Source organism: Cibotium barometz, chromosome 42 (genome assembly GCF_041138505.1).
Source record: "Cibotium barometz isolate CiBa-2024 chromosome 42, ASM4113850v1, whole genome shotgun sequence".
Lineage (NCBI taxonomy): Eukaryota > Viridiplantae > Streptophyta > Polypodiopsida > Cyatheales > Cibotiaceae > Cibotium > Cibotium barometz.
This window is the reverse complement of record NC_141087.1, coordinates 2,875,182-2,901,726: the sequence shown is the minus strand read 5'-3', so window position 1 is coordinate 2,901,726 and position 26,545 is coordinate 2,875,182. Positions and strand designations below refer to the sequence as shown.

The 26,545-nt window shown below is 37.4% G+C and overlaps 1 protein-coding gene across 1 annotated transcript in view; it reads left to right on the top strand.

Annotated features, from left to right (window-relative positions):
- LOC147614063 (alpha-1,3-mannosyl-glycoprotein 2-beta-N-acetylglucosaminyltransferase-like) overlaps positions 1 to 10,729 on the top strand; it is a 122,871-nt gene extending 112,142 nt beyond the window's left edge. Inside the window, exon 10 of the mRNA XM_086780359.1 lies at positions 10,626 to 10,729. Within this exon, the coding sequence (XP_086636485.1) occupies positions 10,626 to 10,729 (104 nt within the window). The remainder of the gene's footprint in view (positions 1 to 10,625) is intronic.
- The last annotated feature ends 15,816 nt before the right edge of the window (positions 10,730 to 26,545 follow it).

Here is a 26,545-nt window from a genome sequence, read left to right as displayed (position 1 = left end):
GGCTACTATAACCTTTGGGGATTGCACATGAAGCTCTTTCCTGGCTGCGAGCTTCGAGGTTAAAGCTTGAGCTTCTTGCTTTTGCTTCCTTGGATGTTTCTTGCCTTGTGATATCATTAAGGGGGACTATATGAATAAGTCCACCTCGTACACTAACGTAAGTTTCATCATGATGCTTCCCGACCACTGCGGTGTCACTCTATTGGGATGATACTTTTTCACAGTATGCTCGAATCTACACTGGTGACATGTGCCATTGTATGGATTATGACATTAGGACTTGGAATGGATTTAGGGATTTAGTTGGGGTTCATGTTGGTCGACGGCTCTATGTGAGGACACTCGATAACACAGTGCAGGCCCTTGCAATGTAAACATTGAAGAGGTGGCATGCATGATAGGTTATTGAAATCTCTCACTCTTTGTTGCACCATAGCTTCAAACAAGGAGGCATAGACAAATGAATGGGGATTGCTATGGATATCCATATAGATTATACTTCTCATATGACTCGTAGTGCTTCTGTTCTAGACTCTCAAATTCCATCGGCAGTCACCGAGTACTGTGTTGTATTGGTTTAGTACCAAGAGGAGGAACTGATTGGAGTGGCAATACCAGAGGTGCATCTAGCATTGGTTGCAATTTGTACATACCTTTGGTGGATCTAATGAATCGGCACTGGATTATGTGCCGGTTGAGAAGCATTTGGTATGGGTGGTATGGCGTTGGGTTTTCCTAGTGTCAAGAATATGTTATATCGTGGTTTCCATGGCACTGTGGCGGTGCAATGAGCACAATACTATTGTTTTCTAGGCTTCTGTGCTTGTATATTTTTGTGGCAAATCGTACACAACAATCCATATCTCTTCGTGGTGATTGTTCAATCTGAGAAACTGTCCAAGGTTGGCCTTGATATATGGTGGTAAATATACACCAAACCATATCTCTGTGGAAATTGAGAAATTGGCTTAGATTACCCTTTGGGCACTGCTAACCTAAATGGTTGAGCATATTTTTTTTTACTAACGCGTCCATGCTCATGTCCTCTTGACTAGGACTTTAGTTGGTGCTTCTTGGGAACCCTTAGCTATTGAGGCTTTGCATATGATACATCTCCTATCTTGTCCATGCTCATGTCCTTTTGACTAGAACTCTAGCTGGTGCTTGTCTCAGGAACCCTTAGGTATTGAGACTTTGGATATGATACATCTGCTTTTGAGTCATCCGTGCTCATGTCCTTTTGACTAGGACTGTAGCCGGTGCTTGTTAGGAATGCTTAGCTGTTGAGGCTTTGGATATGATATATGGCCTATCTTCTACTTTGGGTTGACGATGACTTTTACATTCTTATCTTGTAGATTATCTATTAGGTCTATTACCTCTCGTGGTAAAACACTCATCAGTTATGTTTAGACCCAGGAGAAAACTTTGAGGTTCTTCATCCCACTCCTACTCCTTCACTAAAGGTACGCCTAAAAATAGGGTAGTTTGATATCTTCTTGATGAATTTATGGTACTGCTTACAGAGCCAATTGGTGAGTCCGAAGCTCGAAGGGACATACATGAGTGGCTCCTAGTGCTTTCTAAAGTAGGTTTGAAACTGATTTCAAACACTTATGTTCTGCTCAAGCTACAAAGTTTCAAACACTTATGTTCTGCTCAAGCTACAAAGTATATTCTTTGCCTTTTTTTATTTAAATATTTTGCGGTTATTTTTTCGAGGTTCACTTGTATTGACTCATGCATCTAGACTCTTTAGGCTCATGCTTTTTTTTAAAAAAATGAACTAGGCTCAGCTGGGGCATGAAATTTTATACACTAGGCCTATAACAGAGTTGGTGTGCAATTAGTAGGCGATATTTTTTCTTTAAAATCCCACTAATTATAAAGAACAAGAATTTTGCTTGGAAATTATAGTTGGTACAGATTGTATGGCAAGAAAAACCTTAAAGGACATGAATAGGTATGTCCTTATTAGTCTGTAAGGCAATAATAGTTGATTGATAATTCAATAAGACTCACATTTGGTTGACTCACCTCTAGACTCGCAAACCTCACATTTCTAGAATCATGTCTAGACGCATATCTCTAGACTTGGCTCACGTGTTCAGAGAGAGCCACAGTGCTCAATTCTCCAAGCCCACATGTGGTGACTCATGCATTTAACTCACATATTGTTTCACAGAATTGTGTCAAATATTTGACTTAACTTTTTTTGCTAGGCTGTGGGCTCACGTCTCCAAACCTAGGAGCTCATTTTGGCCTAATTTTTTGAGTTTTATGAGATTTTGTAGACTTGATCGGGACAATTAAGGGTCCTAATCCTAGATAATGGTTTTATGCAAATAAATAATTATTTTTTATGGATTTGCATGCTTTTAACCTCCCAATTCAAAGAATACATGAAAAATTATGAAATGCATGAACAAAAATTAACTTTTGTCACTTAATGCTCGTGCTTTTGGAGTGAATTCCACACCTAATCATAATTGATAAGCTATCCTTGGCTCAATATAACAAGCTCAAAGCCGTCTTATGGGATTCAAAATCATGTAAATTACCAAGGCACTAGGGTTTCTCCCTTCCAAGACGGAAGTCAAGGCTCTGTGTTTCTAAGAGAAAAATTCTCCATTGTCTCCTGTGTTTTTAGTCTCCCTTATTATCTATGTCTTCAGGCTTAAATGTTTCCTCCCTACATCTCCTAGGCTTGTGGAGAGTATCTTTCCACCTCTCCAAATCTTCTCCCCACTTCTCCTTATACCTTTGTGTCTCTTTCTTCACCTTGGCTTTAGTTTTTCATGATGTAAAAAACTCTATTTTCTCTCGACCATGAACCTCATACTTGCCAGCTCAGGTGTAAAAGTCTATGTTTCTCACGATGTGAGAAATTCTCTATTGGTCATACTGTGAAAAACTTAATTGTGAAAAAATTTATGCACCATGAATTGGCTATCGTGAAAAACTTTTTTTCATGACCTCAAAAATCTATTGTTTTTCATGACATTTGCTCTGGAAGCTCCACCATTCGGGTGATGTGGATGGTTAGGTCTATATGGACCATTCATGTGACCAACTTGGGCTGACAATAAGACAACCCTATGTACTATATATAGATAATTTGATCTCCTATATTGAGATCATTAAGTTTAGGTATATTTTCAGTGTATTGTGAGCCCTTACTAGTACATTGTGTCGTCAATTTTAGAGTCTACCTAGATTATCATCAGAGCTCCTTAAGCAAATGCACATGGGTGATGTCATTGATCTTAAATCTAGTTTGTAAATAGTAATTTAGTTTTATTTTCCATCTCTATTACATTAAGTTGTTTGTCTCCTTGAAGATTTTATTGTTTATGTGAGAAAACAAATCATATTCTCTTACATGTGGTATCAGAGCACCGGATCTACATATACCTTTTTGGCAAGTGTCTCTTTTTTAAATAGATTTGGAGAAGTGACTCAACATGTACACAACACAATTATAAGGGCTTCACCACCATCATTTGAAACTGAATGGAACAAACTACACACTCTGAAAGTTCAAGTTGAGGTCCATTTGGGACTGTTCTAAGTAGATATGAGGAATGAAAACCAACTATAAGGTAAGAAAACCAATCCCAGATCTAGCAAATCCAATCGAAACAATTCCATTTGGGACTATTCTAAGTAGATATGAGGAATGAAAACCAACTCCATATAAGGTAAGAAAACCAATCCCAGATCTAGCAAATCTAATTGAAACAATTCCATTAGACCCAACTCTTCAGGAGAAGGAATGCAAATTGTGCCACCGGCATTTATGTGATGATTTAACATACACCTAATGTTGTATAGGCATAGGTGGTTCTACAAAAGGTTTCTAAACCTTAGTAATTAGCTAGCATAAAAAAGGCTCTTTCATGAAGAAACAATATGGTAGTGTATTACAAGGATCAAGAATTAGAGAGATTGTGTGACGACTTTTGGGATCAATAAGTGGCAAAGATAGGGCACAAGTATGCATGAGGTTCTTAATATGATTGCTTGGTAACTCCATTGAACATTCACGTGAGGATGCCTCCTTTGAGTTTTGAGAAGATTAGTGTTATATGCTCCTGGAGGAGGAGATGTCTCAAAAGGCTAGAGATGGTGGTGAGCACAAAGAAAGGGAGATGGTGGTGAGCACAAAGAAAGGTAAGGGGAATGACTCCAGTAAACCCTCCTCTTTGATTGGGAAGAGATTATGAAATACTTCTATTTCCATAAGCCCAATCAAATATATGATAAGTATGAATGAAAACCAAGAGGGAAACAACCATGAAGCCATTAAACAGAGGAGATAAGTAACAGCATTGAAGCATTTCTGAATACCCAATGGTTTGTGGATCATTCATAAAAGAATTTCCTCACATATGAAGCCATTAAATAGAGGAGTCAAGTAGCAGAGTTAAAGCATTTCTTAACACCTCGCACATGACCGATAAAAAGGATTACCTCAAACTAGTAGGGAAGCATGCTAGTAGCAATATCTTGGTAGAAATTTGGAATGATGCCAAATGCCTAGTTAAAAGAGCAGCTACCGTTTATTTTATGTCAAAAAAGGTGATGCTAAAAAGTTATGGATGTGGCTCCTTTATGGTGGAGGACCTTATTTTGAAGGGAAACCATGAGGAGAAGATTCAGACAACGGAGATGACCTTATTTTGATGGAGACCATGAGGAGAAGATCCAGACAAAGGAGATGATGTTGAGAACAGAAATTAAAATAATAGACCATGGGCTTATGCACTTTTATTTTGGGGATTGAGGTCTCACATGAAATCTTCATTTTTAATTTGTATGTAAAAGAAATAATACTAAAGGGATTTGGTATGGCAGATTGCAAGTCATTTGGGAGGCCAATGATGGGAAGTTGTCTAGGGGAAGACACTAGTGGATATGAAAGAGTACATGATGTTGGGTGCAAAAGTTGTTTTTCTTTACCAATTAATGTATTGAGGAAGTTCTCAAATCAACCTTGAGAGGAGAACCATTAGAGGAAAGATATGCTTATTATAATACATTCATAGAGTATGGAATCACAGGGCTACCGTAGGTTGCATTTATAGTCTTTTGGCTTGGGCATAGATGGCAGCCATTTGCTCTACTGCTCAACTAGATAACCCTCCTTATTAAGTGCATGTAGCTCCTTGCCATTGGCTGAGAGCTCCACAAAAATGATGAAATCCATGAAAAAGTGTGATATGAGCTATGAGAAGGTTGCACAAGAGAGCTATAGTGGATGGAATGTGAGATAAGGCATAGTTTAGGACATAGTATTAACATAATCACAAATATTAAGAATCAAATTGACACTAATCAAGGAATCACGTTTTTTCATTATGAGAATAAGCTTGTTATATCCATATGTACCTCTCATAGAGCTCTCATCCATATGTTGTATGCACACGTGTACTATCCATGTGTTCATAAATGCTCACATGCCTTGTGCACCGTGCACCTTCCATGTGCCTACTTTTTGACTTTTGACCACCTTTTTACATTCATCCATTCACATCCCCTAATAACCATAGCATCCTAATCTTCTTCTACCTTATGTCTACATACATGTGCCCCATATATGATATGATGGGCACCATATTTCAACACCCTCTCGAGGTGCCCAAATGGATCTCATGCCAAGCAGGCAATGTGATATACATAGACATGACATTTGACTGCCCTTAATGGAGATACACATAGACATGACATTTGACTGCCCTTAATGGAGATACACACATACATCACTTAGCCTACATTATTGGTGGCTAGAGATGATTACATCAATGTAACATAACATCATGGACATTAACATAGACATCATCACATCCACACATATGGGCACATCTTGACCAAGGTTTTCCCAATCCCACGGTTGACATGGACATCAACATAAGACATGACATAAAACCTCATACATCATTATACCTAGAAAAGGCATTCTTGTGGAGCATCATCTTGAGTTGCTTCCACCATCAAGTTGATTTTTTTCCCTCCTTTGACCCAACAATTCTTCTCTAGCTCAAGGTGTCCTACCTTGCCACATGCATCATATACAATCTTGGGTTATTTTGGTGATGATATTGGGCCATTACATGCTCCATCCTTCCACAATCATTACAGACATTGGATTTATTAAAGAATGTTGTCTCCCTATTGTTCGTTGAGCTTTGTTGTATAACTTTTAGTTTCTTATCTTCTTCAAACAAAGAGGATTCAACACCTTCAAAGGTAAGATTTGAAAGATTAGTTGCTACCACCACAATCGCATCTTTCTCATCCCACGGGTACATTGATACCTGCAAGTTGTATCATAATGCTCTTCAAGATTGAGATCACTAATCACATTTGAGCGAAATGCTTTGAGAGAGTGGAATAGCGATGAAGTTAAACTATTGATACTTGGGATTAGTGGACTTAACAAAACCTTAATGAAAAAGCATGTGCCAGGCGTGGATCTCTATATACGCTGCTCCAATGTTTTTTTTTAATGCTTCTAGAGATTCACGTGCAAAACCCCTAGGGTAAGAGTCTTTTTGAGCTGATTTGATGTAGAGATCATGAATTTCTTATTTTTTCCAAGTTTTGCGCTGCCTTCAATCGGCGATTTTATGTGACTGCAAAAATTTATACAAGAATCAATTCCATACAAGCCAAACTAGATCTCTTACTCTTTTCTTTTTATACTGCTGATAATCTAGAATTCGACCCTCCAGCCTCTACATGCTGGACAAAACCCTACGGGACCATACACCTCATCCTCAACTGCAGGGGAGGGCTTGGCCTGTTGCCCCCTTAGGCTCCGTTGCTCGATCCTACTGCCCCTTAGAGGGATGTCTACGCGCTAGGGTAGGCTTATTCACCGCACTAGCCTGGGCCCTCAGAACTAGACAACATCACAATCACTCGCCTCAATCGGCGAACCTCATTCTACCAATGGTATGAGGGATACCATGGGCCGATCTCGGGCTTTACTAACAACGCTGCCCGGCTACACAAGCAAGGAAATGGAGTTAGCATCGAAGCTAGGAGAAAAAAAATAGTTTACTCTCTTAAAGATAGGAATTTCAATACAAACCATTGATTATAAGACACATCACTTCAGATAGCAGCTTCATAGAATTTCTATTATTTTTCAATGGAAAATTCGCATCTTCTTTCTTGATTTATTGACATTAATATTTAAGAATAATTTAAAACTCTTTTTAAATGATAACCAAGATAACCTGGCCATCGTTCCCTTGTGGAGCTTACAACGGGAGGGTTGGAGCTGCATTAGGAGCATCGTCTCTAATCTCATTGTTGCATGCTTCTCTTGAGGTGACATTTTGGCGTTTTTGGCATGGAGCCATCTTGATCACCGCCTCTAGTGCTCGACGTTGCGATCGCAGTGCTTCAGTTGGAGATCGTTTCCTCACTCTATGGGAAAAAAATTGTAATGTGTGAATCTTCTCTAGACTCAAAACTGTCTTGCTAAAGTCGCAAAATGGGAGGGCAGAGAAGAGTTAAGGACACCCTCTCCTCACGAGGTTGGGGTAATTGAGTATGGGCTTATCTGAGAGTTGGCTGATTAGGGGATGCTAAGAGGTATGTTGCAAGAAAGGAACACTTGTAGTAGCAGGCACTGTAGCAAGTACAATATGCAGGTGTAGAAGACGGTATGGTCCTTTTTGGGACGGGGTCTCCAAATTTGGGACGTCGACCTTGATTTGTGTGCTGGAGAGCCTGAGGAGGGGGTGAAAAAAAATTTCACTAGAAATGTCCGAGATGTTCCCTTGGTCATTGGGGTGCAGGTCATCCGTCAATTGGACACCTGGTCATTCATTTATTAAGGTTTAAAGGCCGTCGTTTTTTAAACTAAAAATAACTAAAATTCGCGTATAAGCTTAATCCAGTGTCCGTTTTTTGGTTGCTATAAAATCCTATATTAGGATAAAATCACGCGCATATTCCAAATTTGGACTCGAAATTTGAAGGTTCTAAGTAGAAATGGCTCGTTTAATAAAATCATTGATTTTTCACCATAAAAATTCATAACTTCATCTATTACAGGGATATTGTTTTATTTATAAAGATGGGCATGTCACACATAGGTTAGTGATGGAGAATCAAAGTGGCCTTATGGGTATACTGTGCTCCTGAAGTCAAGCTTAGCTAGTAGAAGAGGTGGGGATGGACTCACATGGAATCTGGTGATCTTGGATGTGTTATGAGGGAGATAATGGTGTGAGTTGTACCTAATAATGATTGATAGAGTGAGCTACTCTTTGAATGGACGATGGCGTGAGTCATAGCTAAAATATTGAATCTTGCTGTTTTTATCCATAACTTGACAAGGCAATCCTCGAGAGGCCAGCAACATCGGCTATGAAATTATAGTCTACAGTAATTGACTCGGAAGTTGGACCTTCGATAGCTCATCTAGGACCTAAAGGAATTGGTTTGATGTATAATGAGACCTAAAGCAATTGGTTCAAGGCATACTATATTGGTCCATGGAATTAATGATATCCATATGGTTTTTTAGTATTGAAGTGGGTAATAATTGGAAATAATCAAATGTTTAGTCAGTGTGTCTGTTTTCAATATATATATGCATGTAACTCTATAAACCATACTAGCTAGGGGGTGATTTCCCTTGTACTCGACAGGCACAAATCCTCAAACCGAAAACAAAAAGACACATCAGATTTCTCTACCTTAGTGGTTTGGCGGATTGGCTAACGCATGGGACTGCATCGTGAAAGACCGGCCATCCCCATGAGTTTAATCTCCCACTATTAAATTTGACCATTATGTCCAAGTAATGGAGAGACGGGGGGGTCTTACATGAGTAAACAAAGCACTATCTAAACACAACCAAACTAGTTTAAAAAATTGGGAAAAAACTAGATTAGGTTTTTAAATGTGGTAATCTTGGCAAATACGAGAGGCAGACAGCCTCCATAATTGGGTAGTGAGACATTGTGTTGAGCCGAGGGAGTTGCCCAGATGCCTCTTACATCTAAGGCATGTACTCGCTGAAGTCATACCCATTTCCTAACATACGTTGTGCTAGAGTTGAGAAAACTATTGCACAACCATACATTAAGATATTGATGTATGAGGCCTTAAGTCGCTCTACCCTCAAATAAGTATTTCATTGTAATTTTATCTAAGATATGTAGAGGTTAACAGTCTTACATGCTTCCTCGATAATATTTGGTGGTTGGCTAACACCTCCTTAAAAGTTGGCCAATGAAACAACTTTGACTAACTAACATAAAACCCCCCATTATGTACACTGCAACTAGGCGGTAAAATTGGATTTACAACATAGAGACATCATTAATCTTAATAATAGGGAATAGACCAAAACTTCAAAAATTAACTTTGGATAGTGTTTGTCCACTTGTTTAAGCATTTTCTTTATGATTTAAAGATAAACCCAATTTCTTTCAGTGTCTTGTGTTGCAAGACCCCACCCCATTGTTTTAATTATAAATGATCAGCGGAAGTCTATCTTAGGGGGTAGCCCCAACAGCTTCCCAAGGCTCAACTGGTGAAAATCCTCAAAGAGAAATGTAGGGGATTCCTCAAAAGAGGTTATAATTTATATTTAATGTTATTCTAAAATTCCTTTTCTAGAATGTCCCATCCAATCTCCATGGGTCTAGTTATCCAACCAACTACTTGAACTATGGATCCAACATTTCATTTTAGATTTTTGGATGGTGCCCAATTCTAAGGGAGTTCTTCTCCAAGCTCCCTATCCGACAATGGGTATTAAAAGTTTAAGTAATCATCAAATACATGCAAATTCCTTCATAAAATGTCACTTTTTCCCTTTGGGTTTCATGTCAATAAAGTCATCATTTTCCCACCAATACATGCACACAGTCATCGAATCCACAAAATCATAATTTTCATATGCAAAAGACAGTTTAGTCATGGTGGCCAATTCCTTTAGGCCCCACAAGCATGACCAATTACTTTCATATGTAGAAGATAGTTTACTCATGGCCAATTCCTTTAGGCCTCACAAGCATGACCAATTACTTTATGTAATGTCCCTGCCCTAGCTGGCTCAAGGGGATCCTTTTGATAGGCAGCTAAGCCCTTTCTCTTCGATTGATGACACCTCGATCTCTTGGAAATACGAGGATACGAGCAAACAAAGGGACCTAACTCTATCTCGCAGGGAAAACATAATTATTCTAATAGGAATCTATTCCTATGATCAATCGGCACTCAATGTGTGTGATCAATGATGGAACAAGTCTGCACTTGGTATATGGAAACCAATGCTTTTTTCCTCTTTTCTTTATGAGGCATGCCACTAGATCGTTCTCCTAAAATGGACTTGTTTGCCCAACTCATCGGGTCCACCCATCCGTAGGATGGTGCCATTGGGGTATCCATCCACCCACTTTCCACCCACTCACCCAATCACTTTTGTTATCTGATTAGGTCCTACCACACTGTGAAACATATAAAAACAGGTTCTTTAATTATTTCCCATCACTAATTCATTAAGACAGTTCGTCCAAAATAGTTGAAAACAAATGGATCTTCAAACATAGTCATAATATTATCACTTGCTCATTACATTATTCATGTGCTCCCAGGCAACCCTCGCACCAACATGGGCAACATAGTTCCTGCGGTAGCAATTATTCCTGAAAGGTCTAGAACTCCGAACATCACTCACCCGTTTGATGAAGACTACTAAGTGGGTCCCCAGTTCCCTTATCCTCGGTGTGGTGGTGATGTTTAAAACTCAGAGCCTCCACTAAGTCCTACCTGTCCCCTCGAGGGATGTGCCCCTTAGTTGGCTTTTATTTGCACCACTTTCCCCTCGCACCCGGAAGCAAGCAGCTGATCCACGTAGATGGGTCCACAACTCCGAGCATCTAGTGGGTTGTTCTCCCAAAAAGGGAGGATAGCTTTAGGGTGGACCGACGACAACCAATCAAACCTCATAAGATCAGCGACAACCGATCGATTAGTAACAGCCAATCAAGCAAGAGAAAATACAATTCCATCACATTTTTAGTAAACAAGAAAAAATAGTCTTTTCAACTTGAGATTGCAATAAGACATTCTTTATTAAAGCATTTGCCATTGTTATATGCCCTTCTTGTTCTTTTTTTAGGCAAGTTTTTGTGTAAGCTTTCCTAATCTTACTAGGTGACATAATGCAATGGTCTATGCAAAACTTAAAGAGCATTTTTAACCTGGATAATATTGACGGCGATGGTAGTGCCTACATGGCGGCATTGCTTAGTCCGGCAGAGACGTTGCTTGGTTTGCACGGAGATGTTGCTTGGTTCCACGATGTAACTCATATCCATAACATACATCTCAAGGTCTAAAATCACCTTGAGGGTACTTGCCTACTTCTTACAGTTTCCATGTGTAGAGACCCTGACAGAATCAACAAATTATTTCGGCCATAACTCTCTGATAAAAACTCATAATATGGTCATGTAGCCAGTCAAAAGAACTACAAGGCATTTCATCTACAAGCCAACGTGGGTAGAAAAGGCAAAAACATATATATATATAGCCACAAATGCACAATCTTTAGAAATATGTTGCTTTTCTATATTTTTAGTGTGTATGGACTCTATGTAAAAGTATTTATTATAAATATGGCCTCCTCTATCACCTAAATTCAAAATTCTATTTTTGGAGATATTTATCTCTTAATAGATCTATTCTTATCTTCTTATTTCTTTCAGATTTTTGGAACTAGTATTTTTACTCAATCACTTTCTTAACGTTTCTAGCCTTATAGTCACTCTTGAAGTGCACTCTATTTCTTCTTGAGACCTATATTAAAAGAGAATCATTACATGGCTTGGGAGGGATATTACATTCTCCCCCACTTAAAAGATTCGAGATGTCCTCATCTCGAGGTAATCTCTTAGTAAATTCTCCTCTCTCACAAAGTGGTGTCCCCACTGGGTAGAAATCTTCTTTTATCTAAACATTTTTTTTAAGAGTCTCTTGTTTCATATGTCTAGCTAGCTCATTTTGTTGAGCTCCCAAAATGTCTACATTATTCTAAAGTTAATTGGCATTATTATCCTAAGTTCCTGCATCCATATATGCTCTCATATGAATATGAACCCATTCTTTCTTATCCCTAATCCTACGATATGAATTCCTTATTCCATACTCCCATGCAATATGGTACTTCCCAAATTGCCATGGAAAAACATAAGGGGATGAATCCTTTATGCGATCTCACCTATGATAGCAAGATTCATGTGAAGTAATGTACAAGATGAATGGAGGTATTCTAAGAGAATGCTAAGGTTCTTTTATCTAAACATTGTTTTTAAGAGTCTCTTGTTTCATATGTCTAGCTAGCTCATTTTGTTGAGCTCCCAAAATGTCTACATTATTCTAAAGTTAATTGGCATTATTATCCTAAGTTCATGCATCCATATATGCTCTCATATGAATATGAACCCATTCTTTCTTATCCCTAATCCTACGATATGAATTCCTTATTCCATACTCCCATGAAATATGGTACTTCCCAAATTGCCATGGAAAAACATAAGGGGATCAATCCTTTATGCGATCTCACCTATGATAGCAAGATGCATAACCTTAGCATTCTCTTAGAATACCTCCATTCATCTTGTACATTACTTCACATGAATCTTGCACCAATCAACTTCTATTTACTTATAGAAACACTTGTTAAATTTGGCTATCTTTAACCCATCATATGTACAAAATTTCTAAATCTCTCATTTATAATCTTATCATAATCTCTATAATAATTCCTAACACAATCCCTATGCTAATCTCTAGTATACTCTCTAATAGATACTTAATTAAACTTTGATTAAAGAATCACTGATCTCTAGCTTAATTCAAAACAATCATAACTTGGGCAACCACTTCCTAGTTTGGATATTCTAGGCTTCATACTAGCCTCATTCTTGCCCTTTGGATTGATATAGGCCCATCCTATTAGGTTTCCCCTTTCCATGATTGGGAAGAGCCTTAAGGGTACTTGGTTAGTTAGGGAAATCTTTTCTCATGTGTTCATGCTATTTACACTTGAAGCATTTGTTCTCATGGAAAAGCTCATTACGTTGTCTTTATTCTTTATATATAGGTGAGGGAGAGCTCTTCTTTCTAATCTTGTTTTCTAAAAGATTGGTCTTTCTTCTGATCTAGCTGGGGATGATCTTGATAGGAAAGGGTAATTTTCCCATTGATGACCTTGTCATTGGCATCTAAAACATGTTCTTTCTTGAAAGGTCCCAATGCGATGTTTACGAGTCAGAGATCTACTCTCTTACCTTGTTATCCCTATTTCTTGACCTTGATTTTGCTCTAGCTCACGATTCCTCTTAGTCAGGGGTGGGCTTGACATTCCTCTTGAATTACGGGACCTCTTCCTCATTAACATGGAAGATATCATGTCCTTCTAGACACTTTCCATATAAAAAACTTTATCATAGTCTCTGGCCATAATTATGGCTTCTTAAATGGAGGATGGCTTGGTAATTCTTGACTAGGTTATTCAAAGGCGGATTAAGCTTCCGAATGAATCGAAGGAGAAGAGTTATCTCATCCATCTTTGGAGAAAATTGGAGAAGTTTAACAAAAGTTTGGTGGTATTCTTCTAGGGTCTTCCTTTCTTGGATTAGCTCCCAAAATTCATTCATTTTATATTTTTGAAATTCTAGAGGAAAAAACCTTTCAGGAAGATGTACCTTCATGGCATCCCATGACAACTGATTCTGGTTCTAGTGGTTAGAGGTACAATAGTTCTTCCAACTAATTTGGGCATTTCTTATGATTTTTAAACAAGCAAGGGAGAACTTGTTTCTTTCATTGTATCCAGCTACATCAAAATACTTGTCCTATGAACTCTATCCAAGCCTCTACTTCTTCTCCCAAATTCTTTTATTCACCTTTGAATGGCTCCAGTTGTGGACTTCATGGACTTGTTTAATGCCATTATCCAAGCTTTCTTGGCAAAAAACTCTCTTGTCTAAAAAAATATCTAAGAAGTATCTTAGACTCAAACTCTCTTTCTTAAGGAAAGGTCTTTACTTAGTTTGCCTTTATAAACTTCATGATATTTCCTATATGATATAATAAGTACAACACTTAACATGGTTAACTACTGGGACACTCTCCATCCACTAATAAGTCTATTCATTTGAATCAACTCCTCAATAAAATCTGACCTCATATATTATAGGAAGAGTAATACTCTACTTAGATTGCTCTAATAGGCCGAAGCAACCATTATTCATTATTTTCAACAATAGCTGACTAACTTTACTTATATCCTTGGTCATGGGCATGCTAATCTAGAATTTCCATCACAATAAAATCATGAAAGGATAAACTTTCAAGTTTCCCTTGGTAATACTAGAGATTTTTCTTCAAATATTTTATTTTATTTGGTCATTGAGCCTCCTATTCTTGTCAAATAATAAAGATAAAAAGGAAATCATACAAACTTCAAAAAAGGACTAAGTGTCATCAAGAAAACAATTCAAAATTTAATCTTCCGTTACCATCTACCATAAAGCTATCATCCATGAAAAGTTTAAAATTATCAAATATTTATCATAGCATCACATTTGAAGATAGTCAAGATTGATACGCATGAGAGTTTCATTTTTTTGCTAACATCCGAAGTTAGATCCATGTTTTTTCCAGGATGGAGTCGAGAATCGGACAACCATCCTAGTATAAAGCATCTGGTGATGACATTCACAGATTAAACCTGTATTGGTACCATACATAGGTCTCTCCTTAATGGAGCTATTATCTTAATAATTTATAATATACAAATTAATAAGATATATCCTAAAAATTTCTCTAAACAAAGTTTTGGTCTATCCTTATAGTCATTCAGTTCATTGATTTCTTAATTAGATCACCCTATATTTTGCCTTAAAAAATTTCCTCCCCAATATTATTTATCAAATTTATTGTACAAATATCTTGTGTGTGCACCCCCAAGATACAACCACAATTTCATAGGATGATTTTCTCAACATGTGAGGATATTCAAATCACTTCTATGGCCTGTAGAGATGATTGATTCGTCCTCATATGATAAACAATCACTTGTTTTAATCCTTTGATAATTAATCTTTAAATAGCAAATCCTAGGGACTAAGGTCGGCTTTGATACCACTTGTAAGGTCCCCGTCCTAGCTGGCTTAAGGGGATCCTTTTGATAGGCAACTACATCCCCTTTGTGTTCGATTGACAACACCTCGATCTCTTAGAAATACGAGGATACAAGAAAACGAAGGGACCTAACTTTATCTCGCAAGGAAAACGTAATTATTCTAATAAGAATCTATTCCTCTGATCAATCAGCACTCAATGTGTGTGATTGAGGATAGAACAAGTATGCACTTGGTATATGGAAACTAATGCCTTTTTCCTCTTTTCTTTATGACCACTAGGTCGTTCGCCTAAAATGGACTTGTTTGGGCCCTATTCTATTACAGATCATAAATAATAATTATGTTGGAAAGTTACCCGACTCATCGAGTCCACCCATCCATAGGATGGTGCCATTGGGGCATCCATCTACCCACTTTACACCTACTCACCTAATCATTTTTGTTATCTAATTAGGTTCTACCACATTGTGAAACATATAAAAACGGTTCTTTAATTATTTTCTGTCACTAATTCATTAAGACAATTCTTCCAAAATAGTTGAAAACAAATGGATCTTCAAACACAATCATAATATTATCACTTGCACATTACATTATTCACGTGCTCCCAGGAAACCCTTGCACCAACATGCACGACATGGTTCTTGTGGTAGCAATTATTCCTAGAGGGGTCTAGAACTCTGAACATCACTCACCCGCTTGCTGAAGACTACTAAGTGGGTCCCTAGTTCCCTCATCCTCGGTGTGGCGATGATGTTTAAAACTTAGAGCCTCCACTGAGTCCCACCTGCACCCTCGAGGGATGTGCCCGTTAGCTGGCTTTTATTTGTATCACCAACCCCTCACACCTGGAAGCAAGCAGCTCATCCACCTAGATGGGTCCAACTCCGCGCATCTACTGGGTTGTTCCCCCAAAGCGGGAGGATAGCTTTAGGGTGGACCGACGACAACCGATCGATTGGTGGCAACTAATCAAACCTCATAAGATCAACGACAATCGATCGATTTTTAACAACCGATCAAGTAAGAGAAAATACAATTCCATCACATTCATAGTAAATAAAAGAAAACAATCTTTTCAACTTGAGATTGCTATAAGACATTCTTTATTAAAGCATTTGCCATTGTTATGTGCCCTGCTTTTTCTTTTTTCAGGCAAGTTTTTGTGTAGGATTTCATAATCTTACTAGGTCGCGTAATGCAATGGTCTATGCAAAATTTAAAGAGTGTTTCTAACCTAGACGATATTGATGGCGGTGGTGGCAATGCCTACATGGCAGCGTTGCCTTGTCTGGCAGAGATATAGCTTGGCGAATTTGGCAGAGACGTTGCTTGGTCTCGCGATGTTACTTGCATTCTTAACTCCTCGTAATTACAACTCTATAAAAAAGTGATGTGTGTGAGGACTCCACAAGCGTCTAAGCATATGCACAAGTGAGAATGAAGATAATATATATATACATCTCAAGGTCTCTAGAATCATCTTGAGGCTACTTGCCTACTTCTTACAGTTTCCTTGTGTAGAGACCTTGACAGAACCAGCAAATTGTTTCGGCCATAACTTTGATAAAAACACAGAACATGGTCATGTAGCCAGTCAAAAGAACCGGAAGGCATCTAGTCTACAAGCCATCGCAGGTAGAATAGGCAAAAACATCTGTTATAGTTGCAAACGCACCATCTTTAGAAACGCGTTGCTTTTTCACATTTTTAATGTGCATGGACTCTATTTACCTCCTATGACCTAAATTCGAAATTCTATTTTTGGAGATATTTATCTCTTAAATAGATTAAATAGATCTATTCTTATCTTCTTATTTCTTTTTAGATTTTTGAAACTAATATTTCTACTCTATCACTTTCTTAACGTTTCTAGCCTTATAGTCTCTCTCAAAGTGCACTCTCTTTCTTCTTGAAACCTATATTAAAAGAGAATCGTTACTTAGCTTGGGAGCGATACTACACTTTAGTTTTCTCAACAAATAATAGCCATGTCCAATTTTTGGATTTATGATGGAAGATTATAGAGACAATATTAACATATATATATCCCTCCAAACATGTATGGGTTTATAGAATTTTCTAGAAGCCTATCTGCTCGAATGGCTTGATCAGCACCAATCTTGACCACTCAGATTGCATTGAGACGGACTTTTTCTTGAGTTGCTCTACGAATGGTTAGACCCGCACCAATCCCATGCACCCAACGACCGCTTCGTCTCACTCCTCAACCCTAATTAGTAAACCTGTCAGCGAGGGTCACTACCTCGATATATAGGTCCCCATATGAAGCACCACTCGAGTGACATCCACATGGTAATTTTCATCAATGCAGTAGCTCTTCATTATCATAAATATTCGAATCTTGATGCAATGTTCAGAGTTTAGGCCATGCTCTACTATCGAGGTAATGATAGTGATCTTCTTTTTACAAGTAGTTTAGGAATACATCCTTTTGTAATTAAACTTAGCATACTACAATCAAGACCTTAAATCTTAATCTAGTCATTATGAATACCTTTATTTAATAAATAAAATGATTGAAAATTAATCAAAAAGAGACAACCTGGTCTTAAGGTAGGTGGGGTGATGGGATTAGGGCAGTGTTGAGCTTGAGACACGTACAGTCTAATCTTATCACACATACTCCTTTGAGAGTGCATCCGTAATCTTATCACACAAGGTCCTATTAATAAAATGAGAGCATTAAAACCATTCTTTACTCTTTGCACAACATTGATAGCCATCTGTTTAGTAGGAGGCTAGTAATGCAAGATATCTTGAGAGCATTAAAACTATTCTTTATGCTTTGCACAACATTGCTTGCCATATAATTACTAGGAGGCTAGCAATGCAAGATATTTTGAGAGAATCAACCGATGCATAAGGGCCACTTAGGAACAATCTAGCTTAAACAAGTATTTTAGCAACTTCTTAAATCTTAGGAAAAAAGATCCCTAACCTAGATCAAAATGATAGACCTTGGACTATTGCTTGAGGGATTCAAGATCCTATATTATCCTTGAGTCAATACTTATTAATCATTGAGATTACTCGTACTATTAAGAATAGACACAGAGACAATCTGCTTATTTTGGTGCTTGAAACATATTTAAAAATCATTAAGCGACATTACATATTAAGAGTTACATATTTCTACTATCACTACATTAAGTTTTTCCTAATTTCTAGGGCTAATCATAGTGCATGCATTTATGGGAAGAAAAACCTACCATCAAACCTCTTGCTCATATCTCTATAGTGGAGGGAAGCATATGAGCGGTAGCCTGCATCAGTTTGTACAGTTCTTTGAGGAGGAAAGAAGTCATTGAAAGGAATATTTGAGCATGATTGTTTCACGCTTCTCCCAGAGATCTTTCCTATTAATGCAACTATTATTTTGCCCATTCATGGAGTTTTGTTTAGTATTTTAAACAATATGATTATCTATTGCTAGTATGTAATGTGGGTTGGCTTGGTTTACCTTGCGTTATGTGCCTAGGAAGGCACATAACGCAAGGTATTTTAAACAATATGATTATCTACTGCTAGTATGTAATGTGGGTTGGCTTGGTTTACCTTGCGTTATGTGCCTAGGAAGGGACATTCTGGGATGTGGAGGCTCGAGGAAAAGTGATTCAAACATTTTCATGAAGTGAAAAGATTGCGGGTGGAAAGAAAAGTGTAAAGTAAAGTGCCATGTGACAAGATTGCGAGTGAGAAGAAAAGTTTAAAGCTGGATTCGCAGATTATGGCCAAAAGATACTATCTTTTTGCATGATCCTTGTATCAGGAATTCGTATGAAATTCCAGCATTCAATGTACTTTTTAATGCTTTTACGAACAAAGATTATCGTATCATAATCCGTGAATATTATTCAGGTGAAAAAGAGTAGCCATTCATATTACACCTTTTACTTAGTAACCACCTATGATATGATGACCTCCTTGTGGGGTTGGTAGTGATCGAATGATCAAAGGCTAAGTACCAGTTTATTTGCACTTTCTCTGCTTAGTGTTTTTGTTGTTAGCACTCTTTTGTTCATTAATCGAGCGTGTTCGTTCCATCCGGGTTGCAGAACACCCAATCCCATTCCGACCTTGATATGTGAAAAGCGTTTTTTGCCATATGTACTAATAATTTTCAGCTGTATGGAGAAAAAAACATACTTCTAAAGATGAAAGAGACATCCTTTAACTTTCATGCGCACAAGGTCAAGACCTTGATAATAAACATTAATCCATCCATAAGGAATAAGAGCATACTTATTAGTATACCTAATTCTACTAAATGTAAAACCTTAAAGAACGGAAAGTTCATGTGAGGAGACATCTTTTTACTCTACGCATTGGAACCTTGCCTCTATTCCATGGACTCTCAATACTTTATAACCAATAGGTGCGCTGTACTATTATGCTATGACTCATAACACATTACATCCACCATGGATAAACCATGTTGTCACCATATAATGCCACTCAACATTTTCATGTAATAAATAGGTAAACCATGTGGTCACACCATTGGCTCTCAACATTTTGCATTCACGACATATGAGCAATGTTGCAAATCAATGATTCCCAACACTTTATATTAAGCCATGATACCAATGACTCTCTACACCTTATATCTAATGAGTAAGCCACCTCACCACAGAAATATTGAAGTCATCCACCCAAACTAAGGGAAAGGGGGGCATATCATCTAAGTAGCACACCAAAGAGAGTCCTAATCAAGGACATAAGCATGGATGAGTTGGCAATCTGGTCAACCAATTAGACTAGAATTATTAGGGCTAGGCCCAAGGTTAAGGACAATCCTAGCTAGTTCCTCAAGCCAAACACCCACACTTATTCCTATGAAGAGATATAGTTTGCTATGTCAAAACCATGCAAGTAGGACAATCCTAGCTAGCTCCTCAAACCAAATACCCACACTTATTCCTATGAAGAGATATAGTTTGCTATGTCAAAACCATACAAGTAGGACAATCCTAGCTAGTTCCTCAAGCCAAACACCCACAATTCCTACGAAGAGATATAGTTTGCTATGTCAAAACCATACAAGTAGGACAATCCTAGCTAGTTCCTCAAGCCAAACACCCACACTTATTCCTACGAAGAGATATTGTTTTTGCTATGTCAAAGCCATACAAGTATGGAGTGTCTATCACTAAGGCCTAGACAACACCAATATCGTGCTTATTTACATCACAAAAACTATGAGATAACTCAATTTTAGTACCAAGGAAACCTACAAGGGTGCGCTTTGACAAGTACTATAGGTGCTCCTCCCCGTGCTGAGGTAGCAATTGGCCTTAGTAGCTCCACCCATTCCTCGACCAGCATAATATATAGTGCATGCATAACAAAACCCCTAATAGATTTCCAAAGGTGCCATATCCACTTTTGGTACAATAGTATTTGGTGACTCTACCTCCTATAGAGATAAAAATTAAGAAAAATGAGAGCTATGAGCCTTAGGAATAGCAAGATGACAAACGTCAAGATCATTTTTATAGTATACATTTATGGGTATGTCTAGAAATAGGATCCAACCATCGACTATGCAGCCTTGTTCAAAGCCATGATGGTTTAACAAAGAGCAAGAGACCTCAAATATATGGTAAATAGGCTACTGATGATACAATGCTTTTGATGCAAAAGTCCACACCATATTGTAGAGCGTCCATACAAGGATCTTGCACCGAATCCCCCAAGTTCTCTAAGCATCCAAATCCTACATCAGACCCTAAAGTCATTCCGTAAGCTGGCACATGTTACAAGTGTGGATTTGATGATGCTTAATAAGGATTGTGCCAGTAGAGGTCATGACCATTTTCTTGGTGGAAAGAGCATCAATAAACAACCACTTTGACAATTTGCTACACACACTATCTTAGGTCCCTCTTTTGTGAGTGTGAGCACAAATGCCTTGCTCTATTTTTATTTCATTTGAGGGTTCCTAAAGACACTTAGCATAAGATATGACACTATTATATGTGAGGTTTTCATTGATGATTGGAAAGATTTTCTTAAGGATAGGTGATATTGGGTTTGTATTGAAGCAAGAATGTGTAGCTGTGTTTGAGAAGATTTCTATAATTAAACTTGAGGATGGGGTCTTTGGATTCAAGCTAGACGGCCAAGTGAATTTAAGGTTCTGCATTTTTAAAGGATCTTCAAACATATTCTCCCATGAACCATGTGGGTCATCCTGCGCATTCAAAGGAGGTAGCATTCTTACTTTTGGTTTGTACTCTTCCAATGAACGGCACTCTCTTCTCAGCACTCAATAAGGCAAGTGCAGTACATATTGTGAGTGAGCTCCCCTAATTTTATGACGGTGATATAGTTTTTGAGTTATCTGAACCTGTAAATAGAAGTTCGTGTGTGTGTGTGTGTGCGTGCGTGCGTGTTTTTGATGTGTGTACATACATACATACATATGTACGTATGTATGTATGTGTGTGTTTGTGTGTGTGTATATACATATATATGTATGTATGTGTGTGTGTGTGTGTGTATATATATATATATATATATATAGATACATATATCTATATATAGTTAGTTAATTTGTGTGTGTGTGTGTGTGTGTGTATGTACTAATTTTGAAGTATCGTGTGGTGAGGACATGTTGGTTTGGAGTAAGTGATAACTTATATATGTCAACTTCATTTTGATTGAATTATTATGTTAAAAATTGTTTTCCAATCAAGAAATCATTGTCCTCAAATCAACCTCACACTAAAAGATAATGCAACAATTATCCACCCAATTTAACAATCCTCATTGTCTTTTCATAATGCTGAATCTCTGTGATAGTGCTATCATGAAATGATAAACCAACTATGGGCTCTTCCTCCTTAACCACCCTATTGAGATTGATGAAGCCTCAACGTTGACTTTCAATCAAGTTTAATCCTTGGTCTCACTGTCAAGGCAACTCAACCTCACACTAAATGATAATGCAACAATTATCCACCCAAGTTAGCAATCCTCACTGTTGATTCCTAGTTTGTCCAAGACCGGTAACTTATTGTCCATGCTACTCACCAATATAAGACCAAACGCATAGTGCAATTAATAATAACTACACTCTCAAAAGTATCATCAAGAAAGCCCCCTTGTTACCACTTCATAGGTTAACAAGCTTTCACATGCCCCGACCTATTGTAAGGTCTTTTGCCATGTTACCACGGGTAATTGAAGCCCATCTTTGGTAAGATAGTGTTGGATTTTATAAAGTGGCTAACCTTGTGCTTAATATCAAATAGATAAGTTAACAACTTTGTGTACATACTTGCTTAAGACTAGAAGTCAAGAAAGACATTCATTTCTAACATTAAGAAAGATACATTCATTTCCTTGCAATAGAATATTACTCTTGTTTACTTGTGTTTTGTTGGATTCTTGCATGCTTGATGGTTTTCTTTCTTGAATAGTTTCAAGTGTAGACTTCTCTCTCCTCTTAGCTTCTTCTCTACCCACATCTTATGACAGAATCATTCTTTTCCCGGTGCTCCATCTAGGTAAAGAGAGCTCTTCATTTAGTGAACAAGTCGACACTAATGCACTTACCTTTATAATTTGTGGTGTAGGTGATATGAAATCGACCATGTGTCCTCCACCAAAATCTCATAAGAGGCATTGAAAAGACTCAAATTCATATTGGGATATGCACACCTTTTCCTATTAAGAAAGGTATGCATAAGAAAAGGCATTAAAAAGACTGAAATCCATATTCAGTTGGTGCACAACGTTTTTTATTGAGAAATAAATGATATAGGGTCGAAAAGGGTCTTAAAAGTTTATTCCATCTCATGTAAATTATATAAGGTGACAAGAATGGAAGTTACTAGCATTTGATATTCCTAATAATCATCCCATTGTTATGCTGTGTATTCATTCCTAGCTAGTGGGCATTGTTCTTTGTGTATTCTTATTGAAGCACATGGTGTGGGGTATGGATGCTTAATCAAGAGAGAGTATTAAGAAATATGGGTGATATAGCAATCGATATATCCTTAGTATGAGTCTTAGGAAGGTTGGTTACTAGAGCCTAGGTGTACTAGAGTGAGCTTTGTAAAACACTAGGTGGAATCCCCTTGATCCTTAGGCAACTCCCATTGATATAGGGCAGGTGGATTCTATGTGGCCTGTATTATGAGATCCACAAACTCATTAGGTGTGTGTGAAAGCGTAGCTTATGTGTAACCTCTTGATGATTAATATAGCTTTGTGTTGCTTTGTGAAACTTGCTCTTGTAGCCCATATTATGCTCTTATTTATGGGGATCTAATGGATTATTGTTCTTCTTTAGTCTAATCCAAGTGTGCTTTGCATGCTAGAATTATTCTTAATCTTCTTTGGATCACATCTATGTGAGCATCATCATCTATGTGTGTGTGTAGTGGTCCACAAATCATCATTGATTGAATATAATTACCATTAATTCTTGCTTAGTGTGCTTCATTTTTAATATGGTATCAGATCTTCCTTCTTGGGAGTGCTCTTTCCTTATGTGGAAGTGAGAAGGCATCTTTGTGACTGTTGGTCATTGAGGATCTAGCTTGCATTTTGTTTTTTTGAGTTTGCATTTCTCTTTCCATTACTATCTTTGTTGGTAAAATGCAATGAAGATTTTACAATCAAACTAGTCCCCAAATTAGACTTGTGAGTGAGTTTGCACTTATCTATCTGCTAGTATTTATTCTTCTTCATTTGAGTGGCAACATCAGGCCGGAGAGAGAGAGAGAGAGAGAGAGAGAGAGAGAGAGAGAGAGAGAGAGAGAGAGAGAGAGAGAGAGAGAGAGAGAGCATTGCTTATAGTGCAGGCTCATTTTTACCTTCTCTTGACTAGCACAAGGGACCTGGTCATTGCAAGCCATTTTTTGCACTTCATATTATGTGTCAGTGCCTCCGCTAGACATACTAGAAGCTCACCCACTCTACTCACCGTGATGGGTCAAGGTCTTGGGTAGTGATCACAATTGTCATCATATAAGCAACCTCTCAATGCAACTTGCATGGGAGAATATCACATGTGGTACCTCCATAGGTTCCATATTCACCAACGTGGGACTCACCCCATACTACTAATCAATTCAAATAATGCAATCATTTCAAAAACAACTAAAAGTAAATTGAATACATAAATAAATAACAATGCATCATACAACCTTTCAGGGTTGGTATTTCCTTCCAGCTTTGAAACTTTTCAATTGAATACCATTCTTTGGGTGAGCTTCTAGACATACTATAAGCTCACCCACTCTATTCCCGTGATGGGTCAAGGTCTTGGGCAGCGGCAATCACAATTGTTGTCATATAAGTAACCGCTCAGTGCAACTTGTGGGAGAATAGCGCATGTGGTTCCTCCATAGGTTCCATATTCACCAGCGTGGGACTCACCCCATACCACTAATCAATTCAAATAATGAAATCATTTCAAAAAATAAATAAAAGTAAATTGAATACATACATAAATAACAATGCATCATACAACCTTCCTGGCATGGTATTTCCTTCCAGCTTTGAAACTTTTCAACTAAATTCCATTCTTTGGGTTTATCTCATGAAACCCATACACAAGTTTGGCCTCTACCCTAACCTTGCTCAAGAGGACGAGTCCAAATTTATAGGAGCAAATTACTTTGTCTAATTCTAGGGTTCTATTGGTATAAAAATAGACTCAATTGAGAGTTTTGGTCCATTTAACTTACCACTTCAATTGAATGGTGTTGGGTACTTCACAAACCCAATTGACCTTTACGAAATTATATCCATCTCTAAGGACAACTAACTTGGAGTCATACAATTGAATATTCTCTCTAGATTTACATCCTTGTTTAGGTAAACATGAATACAACTTAACTTTCAATGATTATGACCTCTCTCTATAATCTAACATTCTCTCTCTAGAAATATGCATAGCCACTATCCTATGATCTAAACAAGTTTAGGGCCTTGACAACCATACTTCATAAGTATTTATTTGAGATTTATTATTATTTATCTATATAAACTCGATGATTAATTGTACTCTCTCTTTAGAAATTAGGTATAATACCTATCTTCTCTCTCTAAAAAATCCTAAAAGTTAGCTACATTGATGATGATGATAATTCTAAGCCCCCTAGATTTTTCTATGATCGCTTTTTAAATATAGCTAGTGTAATCTAATGCATAATTACATATTTCTCTCTTATTTTATGAGGGAAAATCAATTCTACTCATCTACAAAATTAAAGTTAAATTAGAGTTGTAGAATAAGGTTTATACATGCAAAAAATAGCTATGGACTAAGGTTTATTAATTCTAGACTCATCTACATAATATACATGCAAAGATTAGCTATGGACTAAGATCTAAGGTTAATATCTATTCTTTAAAATTGTTCAAACATGTAAATTTAAGTAATAAAAGAGAAGTTTTGAAAGAACACATTCAAATCCAAATTCTAAAATAAATAGATAGAAGTAAATTAATACCTTTGATAAAATGACTTGGGGGATGTATTGGGCCGACGACAAATGTGTAATCCAAATAATTGAAGTTATGTAGATAGGATCCGCTGGGCTGATATACAGAGTATTGTAGGCATCCCCTCCTCAAAATCCCATGCCTAGAAAAAGGTCTTCCTAAGGTGCAAAAATAGTAAGAGTACTTCACAAGTGCAAGGAAAAGTGCTGGTACAAGCCTAGGATTGGCATCAAGGCTTTATGTGCAAGTTATGGCACATAAAAGAAGGCAAAATTGATATCTTCTTGCTCTAGAAACAGGGGTGGGAAATTAGCTCTCCCCTCCCTTTAGCTTGGAACGTGACAATTTTAGGGCTCATAATAGCTTTTCTTCCATCCCTTTTCTCCTTAACTTTTGGTAAATTTTGTACACACACACCCACACACACACACACACACAAACCACTCCTATGACCATGCTTTTATTTTTTTCCTCATATAATTAGCTTAGATTTTGCACAACTCTACATATCTCTCTCTATTTTTGTATAAACCACTCCTTTTTTATTTGATGACCATATTTAACCTTCATAGTCCAAACCACTCATTTTTTATTTGAAGACCATTTAAGCCTTCATAGTCCAAACGTATTAAACTATTTAACCTTACAATTGCAATTTGTAACCCTTCATGAATAGTTTAACAATTTAATTAATTTGTGCACTTACACACACCTGTTATTATCTTATATATAACTGCCCCTACTGTTTTTCACTTCAATTTTATTATTTGATTTGTTACTTAAAATTTTCTATTCTCTAGGCCATAAATTTTACTTTTTGCTACTAGCTATTATGAGGTAATAATGTGGAAGATACGATACATTGTGCACTT